Source organism: Numenius arquata, chromosome 7 (assembly GCF_964106895.1).
Source record: "Numenius arquata chromosome 7, bNumArq3.hap1.1, whole genome shotgun sequence".
Taxonomy (NCBI): Eukaryota; Metazoa; Chordata; class Aves; order Charadriiformes; family Scolopacidae; genus Numenius; species Numenius arquata.
The window spans coordinates 62,821,885-62,833,785 of NC_133582.1; the positions used below are offsets into that span (position 1 = coordinate 62,821,885).

At 41.4% G+C, this 11,901-nt stretch overlaps 1 protein-coding gene across 1 annotated transcript; it reads left to right on the top strand.

The window, feature by feature from the left end:
• Window positions 1-205: 205 nt before the first annotated feature.
• LOC141466824 (sterile alpha motif domain-containing protein 9-like) lies at window positions 206-6,670 on the top strand. The gene is made up of 2 exons (XM_074150923.1): window positions 206-231; window positions 1,885-6,670. The coding sequence occupies exon 2, from the start codon at window positions 1,886-1,888 to the stop codon at window positions 6,668-6,670; it is 4,785 nt and encodes a 1,594-aa protein (XP_074007024.1). The 5' UTR covers window positions 206-231; window position 1,885.
• The last annotated feature ends 5,231 nt before the right edge of the window (window positions 6,671-11,901 follow it).

Below are 11,901 nucleotides of genomic sequence, written 5' to 3' on the forward strand. Positions count from 1 at the left end.
GAGTAAGCATTTCAGGTGGATGAATACAATTATCCCAAAGGAAGTGAGAGGATAAAGTGAAATTAGATGCTATTAAGGGAAATTATTTTATTTCTTTAAAGTTTTTGCAAGAAAGTCCACATTAACTGAGACCGAGGGGATTGTAAGATGTTCTACCCTGTCACTTATCTCCACAAATGCTGCTAACTACTGGCTTTGGTTTCATTTGAGAAACCTTAGTGAACACAAAAGGTACTGAAAAGGTAATTTGGCAAAGATTTTCCTTTCATTTGCAATAGCAAGAGCTAAGTCATCACAGCAGTACCTTTCCACCCTGATGTCTCTTTGCAGTGTTACTCAAGTAAATTCTGTACCAAACTCCACCTAAGGGTAAAAAAAAGGTTGGATTTCTGTGTGCAGTTCATTTTTCTTCTTCACCAAACTGGGAACTTAGTGAGAGCCATTTGTGACATATAGACAACATGACGGGTGACAATTGGCTGGAGGGTTGGCCTCAAAGCATGGCAGTGAATGGAGTAACACCTGGCTGGTGGCCAGTCACTCGTGGTGTTCACCAGGGCTCAATTTTAGGGCTGGTTCTCTTCAATGCTTTTACCAATGACCTGCACACAGGAGCTGAGTGCACACTAAGCAAGTCTGCCAATGATACTAAATTAAGAGGAGCCATTGATTGAGAGGCCTCACAGAGAGATCTTGATAGATTAGACTGCTGGGCAGTCACCAACCATATGAAATTTGTTGAGGACAAATGCCAGATCCTGCACCTGGGACAGTGAAATCCTGGATATATGTGTCGATTGGAGGACAAGAGGCTAGAGCACAGCCCTGCAGAATGGAGTCTGGGGGGTTTGGCTGATGGCCAGCACAGTAAGAGTCAACAATATGCCCTGGTGGCCAAAAGGGCCAACCGTAACCTGGGGTACGTATATACCCCAGTATAGCTAACTGCTCCAAAAAAGGGATTGTCCCACTATACTTCACTATATATTATATATTATATAAATATAAATGTTTTTATAAAATATATATAAATATTAGAATGTGTCCAAAGGAGGGAAACAAAGAAGGTGAAAGGACTAGAGGGCATGACTTATGAGGAGTGGCTGAGGATAATGGGTTTGTTCATCTTAGAAAAGAGGAGACTGAGAGGTGACCTCACTGCTGTCTACAAATTCCTCATGACGGGGAGCAGAGAGGGAGGTGCTGATCTCTTCTGTCTGGTGTCCAGTGATAGAACACGAGCTGTGAGAGGGGAAGTTCAGATTGGATATAAGGAAAAAGTTCTTCACTGAGAGGGTGGTCAAGCACTGGAACAAGCTCTGCAGGGAAGTGGTCATGGTCCCAAACCATGGTGTTTGGTGTTCAAGAGGTGTTTGGACAATGCTCTTAGATACATGGTTTAACCTTTAGGTTGTCCTGTGTGGAGTCAGGAGTTGCAATTGATGATCCTCATGGGTCCCCTCCAACTCAGGATATTCTGTGATTCTAAGATTTTTATGATTTTATTTTTTTTTATTACTGGATGGCCCATTGGTGTCCAAATGGGTGTCCAAATGACCACAAATAGATATCAGCCACAATTTTTGTGTAATGTCAGCCACAGCCACACAGAATTCTGTGTAATTCTGACACAGAATGTCGGAAGTGGTTTAAAAACAGTGTTCAAATAAAATCATTCTGTAATGAATCTAAGTAGCTAATGCCTTATATATGATCTTACATCACATTCCCACGATGTCCCCTAATTGAACTGTTGTATTTCATGTGGCAGATTACACTAACGAAGACATTAACAGTTGATAATAGCAAGGAAACAAGTGTTGTTCCGTTAATAGGCTGTTATATATCACTTGTTTAGTAATTTTGTGATTTTTTTCCTTAGAGAATGGACAATGCAAACACTGAAAAATATGAGAAATCCCATTCATATCAACATATGGAACAGTGGACAAAAGAGGAAGTCAAACAATGGGCAACTGAAGTTGTTAAGATTGACCAGAAATATGCCAAAATCCTGTTCAACCAAGATGTGACTGGTTCTGCTTTGAAACTGATGACTAAAGCAGATTTTGTGCAAATGGGCATACCTCTTGGGCCCACTATTCAAGTAATGTATTTCCTGAAAAAGCATGACAATCTAGCTAAAGGCTCAAACCAGGCTGTGGATCAAGAAGGCACTGAACAGAGTCTTGATGGAGAAGGGGAAGATGGAGAAATTGCAAAGAAAGTATGCAAGAAGAAATCTGGGTCTTTTACTTCCAGTACACCCCAGGATTTTAAGACAGAGCCCAATGAAGAAGAAAAAGCAATGAAGTCAGCTGACAAAGAGAATGTATCAGAGAAGCTGCTGTCAAGCAGCCAACACCCAACTGGAAATATGTGCATGCCATATCCATTTGATAATTTCAGTGATGGTACTCGATACATACAGTATAATATACTCAATGTCCCTGAAACAGGGCCACTTAACCTCATTGATCCAGCGCATGAATTCAAATTACTTACCAACACAGAGAAGGCAGCAGAAGAGGATATCATGATGAAATTCAGCAACGAAGTCTTTAAATTTGCTGCAGCCTGCATGAACTCCCGCACAAATGGCACTATTCATTTTGGAGTACGTGACAATCCACATGGGGAAATTGAAGGAATAAAAGTTACCAAGAAAGAAGCATACATTAACCATTTAAATACATGGATTGGAAAGTACTTTCATGGGCAATACATCAGCATTGCAAAAGCTTGCATTAGAGAACCTAGATTTGTGGAAGTACTATTACAAAACGGAACTCCATCACATCTGTTTGTCATTGAAATAGATGTGATTCCCCAACACTACATCTGTGATACAAACTATTTCTCTACCAAGAGATATGACTTTAAGACTAAGAGTTGGGGAAAAGCTGTCTTCATCCGGGATGGAGCTAGTTCCAAAAATATTTACAATTCAAAAGAATTTGAAAGTTTTAAAGGTACCTTGACATCCTTAGCATATTCTCGTAAAAGAGCAGAGGAAGAATATCACTTAAAGCAAAAGAAGTCAATGGAAGAAGGACTAAAGCTAGTTAGTCTGCTCACGGGTAACAGGGACTCACTGGATAGCTCCTACTATGACTACTACATTTTGGTGACAAACAAGTGCCACCCAAGTCAAACTTCGCACCTAGACTTTTTACAGGAAATAAAATGGTTTGCTGTGCTTGACTTCAATTTTGAATCAGAAACGAATGGTGTGTTAGAGACTTACAACAAAAGTCAAAATGCCAAACTTTACTTCCCAGATTATTATGAAAACATGGAGGGTCCAGTTTCTGAACAAGCTGCGAAGCTGAAACTGCATCAGGAGACCAACTGGATTTTCTGCAACGGTGGATCAGACTTCAAAGGCAATAAAAAACTACCACTTGACCCCACTTCATGGCAACGAGACAGAGCTGCCGGTGTCAGAAAAATGATTTCATTTCTTTCACACAAAGATGTAAGGCAGAGTGGAAAGTTTTTAGTAGTGTTTCTTTTGCTTTCCACAGTGGAAGATTCAGCGGATCCCCTTACTGACACTTTTATGACATTTTACCAAGAATTAAAGGGACTAGAATACATGGTCTGCATTTGCATTGGTGCAGGTACGTACCAGCGATGGAAAGATCTTCTGCATCTCAGAGGCGTTAGTGAGGAAGAACTTTCAAACAAATGTGTATCTAACATGACCCTGCAAATGGTAAATGGTACCATCATGACATTAAAATCAAAGACACGGTCTTCTAAAAGACTTCTGCCCTCTGTTGGTCATTCTACCGTTCTTCTAAAGAAGGAAGAAGCCTCCATGGCAGCATTGGAAATACTTTGTGAAAATGAATGCAAAGACACTGGAATAGAGAAGGATGAAGATAAATTTAAAAATTTCCTTAAAGAGCGGGAAGAAGTTTTTTATCGAGGTGGTAAAGTATCATGGTGGAATTTCTATTTTTCTTCTGAAAAGTATACTTCAGATTTTATCAGAAGGGACAGTTATGAAAAGCTTGAACAACTAATTGTGTCTTCATCTGACAGTGCTGACCAATCACCTGTAAAAATTATCAACCTTTACCACCACCCAGGCTGTGGTGGGACAACATTAGCTATGCATATCCTTTGGGATCTCCGGAAGCGATTCAGATGTGCTGTTCTGAAAAACAAAACAAGTGATTTTGGAACACAGCTGACAACTTTACTCACCTGTGGAGCAAACAACGACACAGGCTATTTACCAGTGTTACTTCTTGTGGATGATTTTGAAGAGCAAGAAAATGTCAATATTCTGCAGAAAGAAATTCAGACGGCTATAACAGAAAAATGTATTCGGTACGTAACTCCTTTAGTCATCATTCTAAACTGTATGAGATCTCAGAATCCTGATGAAAGTTCAACAATCAATTTACTGAACAGTACTTCTTTAAAACATATGCTTTCTGAAAAAGAGCAAAGGGCCTTTGATCGGAAACTAAAATATATTGAAAAGGTGTATCCAAATCCTGACAATTTCTATTCATTTATGATTATGAAGAAAAACTTTGATCCACAGTATATAGAAAACGTGGTAAAAAACACCTTGTGTAAGTTGAATACTGCCTCTAAACCAGCACAACTTGTTTGCTATCTAACACTGTTAAACTCATATGTAAGAACATCTACAGTTTCAGTATCACTATGTGAAGAATTCTTAGGAATTAATCCTCGAGAGATCGGCTGCAGTAAAGACAAATTGATAGAAAAGATGGGAATTTGTTCCAATATTCTAATATATGATGAGGTGCATGAATACACGAGATACAAAGGTCTTCGTATCATTCACCCATTGATAGCATCTCACTGCCTAACAGAATTGAAACTAACCTATGACTTGCCTCAAAGTGAAATTACAATGCGCTTATTGAAAGAAGATTTATTTTATAAGACTTTGCTAAAGCACGACAAACTTCTTCGTGATATACAAGCCCTGCTGATTACTAGACAGCGCAAGGAACATGGCGATGACTCAGACACTTTGTTTTCCCCCTTAATTGAAGCCATTCATAGGGAAGAGAAGGGCGGTAACGTGGAATCCGTGTTAAAACAAGCATCCGCTAGATTTGAGCACAACAGTTACATTTGCCAGGCCTTAGCAAGATACTTCTACATTAAAGAAAGGAATTTTGACTCTGCATTATACTGGGCCAAAGAAGCCAAACAGAGAGCACCACACAATTCATACATATCCAATACACTAGGTCAAGTCTTTAAAAGTAAGCTAAGACACCATGTAGACTGCAAAGCCAAGACAGCAGTCCTGACAGCCGAGGAGCTGAAATACTTGCTAGAGCTTGCGGAGGATGCTTCACGGGCTTTCATAGAATGCCAGCGGCAAGCTGAAAATGCAGACAGTGAACAATCTTTGCAGCATAAAAAGCTTAAAAGGAAGTTTCAGATGTACAATACTGCTGGTTATTGGGGAGAGATAGAAACTGGTCTTTATGTTATTGATGTCCTTTGGCATGTTCCATTTTTCAGCAAAAAAGACTCACAGTGCAGAAAAAATTTGAAAAAGTATCTATCAGGAAATGGTGGCTTGAATGTCGATAACCCCAGCACAGAGAGTGAAATGCTCATGGTTCTTAAACATCACTCCGACTTCTTATGTAGTTTGCGATCACGGTTGAAAAAGGCATTTGACTTTTTTGAAGACTACTTTGTGTTTTTCAAAACACACACCAATGAAAAGGAAATTGTAGAGGCAAAATTGTACGAGAAGGTTCAAGAACATTTCACCAAATACACAGAAATATTTTGTGATTTCAGTTTTGACCAGCTGAAACGTAAACAGGTCTCAAAGTGTAACAGACCCCAGTATGCGGAAGCATACAGGGACACTGTGGAGGCTTCCAAAGCAGGCTCCTTTTCTGGCATTCTGGAGTACCTCCACAGGAATCGCCAGAACGCTGACAGAGAAATAGAAGACATAGTAGAAGCGTATGCATTTTTGTGTGAGGAGAATGCACCAGCAGCTCTGAAAGACAAACAAAATTTGATTTTGGCAAATGTGGTTCTGAACTGCATTAAACCTGAATCCACTAACTTATATCCTCCTGAGGTGCTGAGAAATCTGCTTCTAAGCATTCTACAGGAAGTGGGACCAACTTCACAGTGTGTAGAGCCTTTCTTCCTAGCCTCCTTGTTGTTCTGGCCCCAAAACACAAAACAACTAGATGAAGATTCCAGGAAAATGGAAACCTTTATTAGACGCTTAAGTGAGTCTTTCAACAGGCTCTATGGAACCCTGCGTATTTCCAGGCACCCTCTGGCTCTTTTCTACCTGGCGAAAGGCAGTGACCTGGGCAGATTTGTTCACAAAGGAAAAATAGATCAGCTTTTTAGTTCCCTTTCACAACAGGAACTGAATTCCCTCTGGCAGAGTGGAAATATCTGGAAGGAACAGGCTGTTCAAGATCTTTTGCTTCCTTTGGATGGAAGAGCTGAGGGCAAGGTTATCTACATAGACTATGGCAGCAACGAACCCTTTCGGATACCAGTGCAGCCTGTTCCCTCCTGCCTACTGAAAAATGGCCCAAACATCGAAAGAGTGTCTTTTTACCTTGGGTTTTCCATTGCTGGTCTCCTGGCATACAACACACAAAGCCTTTCATCAAAACAATAGATATTGCCATTTCTCAGCTACAAGGCTTTTTCAGGCAAAATTATCCTTTAACTGGGTTTTGGTTCGGGTGTTTTTTTGGTCAATAATTGCAAGTGACAACCTCAGGCTGTTCATTGTATTTCCTTCTTCACCATGTTAGTCTTCCAGTCCCATGCAGAGCTGTCACCCTGCTGTCACAACGGCTGGTTGGACAGTCCGTCAAACCGAAAGGGTGCTGCAGTCAGTCCCGTGACTGGTCACTAACTGCCCAAAGTTCTCTGCTTGGTAACAACATGTGAAATGATCAAAAAAAAAAAAAAAAAGAGTATTCTAAAAAAGAGTATTTTGAAAATGTTATCTTTTTATAAGAACCCTACTGTCTTGCTAGCTTTTTTGCCATTGCTTGTAATGATGTCACACCATGATTCTCATACTCATGAAGTAATGCAAGAACAAGAAATGTACATTAGAAAACGTGAATCATGTAACATTTCCTGATGCTTCATTGTTTCTGGTGTCATCTTGGCACAAGGGTAATGTAAAAGACCATTCAGTTGCAAAGCGGCTTTTTTTTCTCAGTGGTTATTGCACATGCTTGAATAACGTAATGCGTTTGTGTATGGGCCTGTTAATGGCCAAGCTGTACGTCCTGTGGGAGGACACCAGCCCTGGCCTTTCACCTTCTCAGGGCAAGAATTATGTGATTATTAAAGATATCCCAACTTTCTGCTCTACTGTAAAAGCACAAAGTTGGTATTTGATGTCCATATTAAATAGATTTTATTCTTTTGTGGTGGGGTCTGCTTCTGCTATATATAAAATTGATCCAGTTTGGTCATTCCTTTCCTTATAAATCCCATTAGTTCCTTCCAGTGATAGATTTCTTATCAACTTTGATCCTCCCAAGAATAGTCAATTTAAATGCTTAAAGTGGTCATTGATTGCATTGCCTTCCTCGTGTATAAAGCTGCCTGCGATGTTCAGACACAATTAACATTCCAAAAAAGGGAAGCACCTGGTGTGAAGCACCATAAACCAGAAATGATTACTGTCTGGGGGGTGCAAAGTGTTGCACTTCTTGCACTTTGTGCATGATTCGTGAAAACCAGAGTTCAGTGCAATTAACTGTCCAAAAGAGGTCTGCAGGGTGGCTCTTTCACCACCCCACAAGTCCTCTCTGCTTTTTGTGTCAGGCAAGGGGGCAGGCAGAAATAAGTGACATCTCAACAGATTAGTAAAAACAAATTGACATAAAGAAAAAGAATGAAGCAGCAGACCATTCTGCTGTACTGCAGCTCTTCTTTTAGTTGTAAATAAGGATAACAAGATTCATTATATAATCTAGAATGCTTTTTAATTCTAGCCAAAATATATTTTGCTGTGCAAGAATGCATACTTCATTTTAACCTATATCCACTTTGTTTCGAACAGTATACTTTTATTTCAGATAGCATGCTATAGGATCAATTTTCCTAATAATTCATTATTTGTTCTAGTTAGTCCTCGCTGTCCAATTTATCAATGACTAAAGTATTTACCCTTCCAAATAAAGATTTACAGCAAATAATTTGCCATGTTTCATGGCAATTGAAGACTTCAGTCATCTCAGTCCATCCCATTTCCTAAGAGCTGCCAGTCTGTTCATGTGCCCGGACTCGGCCGAGCTGTGGAGGGTGGTGCATGGGGCAGGGTGCAGTGGCAGGGGGCTGCGGGGTGGCCTGTGGCAGGAGGCCATGAGCCACCCTGGGCTGGTCGCAGCCACCCTGAGCACCCCACCGCCCTCCAAACCTCCACCGTTCAGGGGAGCTGATGGCAATCAGACAAGTTCAAGAAAAAGCAGCAGCTGTGGTGGGCAGGAGAATCCACACCAGGGCAGAGGGAACCAGAAGGAAGCTGCAGTGGAGAAGCAGAAGAAGAGAATCGGGAGCAAGGAGCGGCAAAAATCAACCCCTACAGCCTGAGACCGACCTCCTCCACTGCAGCCCCATGCCTTGCAGGGGACTGGGAGGGCTGAGCAGAGGTGAAAACAAGGGGACTGGCGGCTAGGAATGGGGAAGGAGAGGTGTTGGACTGAAGTTGAAAGGGGAAGAAATGCCTTTCCCTGAGTTTTTGCTTTGTTGTTTGTCTTCTTGGTTTCTCAATACCCCAATCAGTAATTAAATGTTAATGTTAATTGGCAGTAACTTAAGTGAAACTCCCTAAGTTGAGAGTGTTTTGCCCGCAACACGTGTAAATTTATTAATACCCCTTGGGATCTGGCATAGTGTATTACATGCTGTTACATCTATGCTAGACACTGCACTACATGCCTGGGTGAGTTTACAGAAATACAGATTTTTATTATTTGTATATATCAGGGCGTTTACTATAAAATTGTATTTTTATCAGCAGTATCTCATAAATAAACACAGATGTTTGATAACATCCTTAATTGCACAGTGTGGAACTGTATTTGATGATGCATATCACACACAAAGGCTGACAGAATTGCTTTTTACAAGTATTTCCTATTTTCCATTACTTTGTAAGACCATTTTTTTCATGGCTTATAACTTTGTTAATCTTTGTATTTTGAAAACTAAGCTCTCCCATGCCAGATATCTGCCTCAGACATAGTTTGTGTTAATTAAAGACAAAGGGCTCAGTAGCTTCCAAGTGTGAGGCCAAGAAAAAAAAATGTTGTATTGCCTGTGTTAAACAACTCTACCAGCTTTTTCCAGCACGCTCAGAAGTTCTTTGGAGTGGTGTTTAAAAAAGGGTTTACCCTTTTTTACCCCTAGAAGCAAAAAGGGAGATGTGAGGGGACATTTGTCTGCAGAAGCCTAATTTTATCAAGTTGCACAGCCTGAAAAGACTGCCATTCACACATGGGCAGATGAAAGCTTAGGTTTTAAGAGCAGAGCGGGTTGTGATGGGCCAAGTCAAAGCACTGCACTGTCAGTGCTGAGTCTGGAAACCTGCAGGAGACAACCTGATACAACCTGGTTGTACAGGAGCCAAAGCCAGGTCTGCAGGAAGGAGGAGAGGCCCGGGAAGCCATTTGACTTTCACAAACCACTGCGGAGCTCTCTCCGCAGCTCCCTCCGGCATGCTGATGGAGCAGCCAGCGTCCCTGCTGCGCCCAGACAGCATTTGTGGACTGTGAGCTCCCGGGCAGGAACAGGAGCTGAGGAGTCCTCTCCTGGAGCAGTGCAAGGCCTGCAAAAATCAGTTTAGGGGGTGGAAGTTAAGAGTACTGAGCATCCTTTTTTGTCTAAAATCAGAGCTAGAAGTACAGAACATGGAGGGGGCTTCACAACTGGTGCCAGGATGGAAAATTTCCACTAAGGAGATCTTAGGGGAAACAGACAGGAGCCCAGCTGGTAAGATTTTGGATGGAACAGTGTCAGGGTCTAGATTAGGCAAGAGGGAGTAAGAACCAAGAAAGAGGTACCAGAAGGTGATGGGACAAGAGGCAGATACAGAGAGCCATGATGCTCTAGAGAAGGAAGCTCGATGGAACAAAAAAGCGCACAAGGGAGAAGAAAGGGAAAGGAAGGGAAGGGAAGGGAAGGGAAGGGAAGGGAAGGGAAGGGAAGGGAAGGGAAGGGAAGGGAAGGGAAGGGAAGGGAAGGGAAGGGAAGGGAAGGGAAGGGAAGGGAAGGGAAGGGAAGGGAAGGGAAGGGAAGGGAAGGGAAGAAGGGAAGGGAAGGGAAGGGAAGGGAAGGGAAGGGAAGGGAAGGGAAGGGAAGGGAAGGGAAGGGAAGGGAAGGGAAGGGAAGGGAAGGGAAGGGAAGGGAAGGGAAGGGAAGGGAAGGGAAGGGAAGGGAAGGGAAGGGAAGGGAAGGGAAGGGAAGGGAAGGGAAGGGAAGGGAAGGGAAGGGAAGGGAAGGGACATCTATTACTGTACTCTTTCCCCTTGTACATTCCCACCCAATTTCTTTCTTTACCTGCTGTGCCAAGGCTATAGAACACAAGTGGGAAATGAGCATCCAAGAACACAAAGCAACTTCTTTCTGTATCAAATTTTCCAAGTATTATTTCTCAATAAAGATTCAAGTGAACAATAGGGATCCTTACATGTAAAATCTTTACAGCATCAGAGAGTAAACTAAGAGCTGAGGAAAACCCTAATAAAACCACAGTTCTTTAATTTACTGTTTTACTTATAAAAAGAATACTTAATAGTTATTTCTACGTGCACGTCTCAGTCTCATTTCATTTGCATGAACTATTTAAATTTATTGTTTAATAGACATGGTATGTGAAATATTTAAATAGCTAAGTCCTAAGTTTAATCCAGATAGCCAAAAATAATTGTTTTCTATATTAAGCATCTTTAACTGTTGCTCCAGAGTATACTTTCTTTCTGGAAGTCAAGTCATATTCTCTTTCCTTCGTTTTGTTACTGTGCCTTTTTTTTTTTGTCTGTACTCTCCTCTTCTACCTCTCTCCACGAAGAAATAAAGGCTCAGGCAGCAAATGTAGCAAAGAGCTTTACAGCGCTCAAATAACTGCTCACCTCCCTGTTGTATGGCCAAGTGAAAACAGCCAGTCCATTTCTAACAGTTTGAGCTATCCTTTCTCTGTATTGTAAATATTAGAAGCACATAGCCTTTCCTCTGAAACGAATGTGAGACTGCTCAAACAAGTCAATTGAGTATAAAGCGCACAGTTTTTCTGAAACGTTTACACTGAACTTCCTTTGCAGGATATCCAATATAATTTGCAGTGTGTATATTTATATATCATATGCATATATAGTATACGTACTGTGGTACACATACCATAGTTGTTCTTCCTACTTTGAATTTTATTTGGAGTTCTAGATTACCTTTGTAATTTCTCTCACCATGCTGGTAGCTCTGAATTAGTTTTTCTCTTGTTTAGAGAAAATTGTTGAATTAGTGTTTCTCTTTGTTAGTGTTGGGGAACATGTTGAAAAACTACCGATCTGTGGGGACTGGTTTAGCTGTATTTATATAATGTTGCATCCAGATCTTTTCCAAGGAACTTACCAGCCCCACATGAATGTATCCATGAGTGAAGATGCAGCAAGATGGAGTGATCATACCCCAGATGAGACGTGACATCGCTCTTGCACTATCGGACAGGTACAGAGGAATCGTGCCCATTTGAGGGACTATGCCTTGGAGGAGGTAGCTTGGGCTGGGAGCCACACAAACCGTAGCAAAGCTGCTCAGCAAGGACTACCTTCACCTCCTGTCCCTTATTCTCCACTTCTTGGCCTTTATTCTACAGCGTCTCTGACT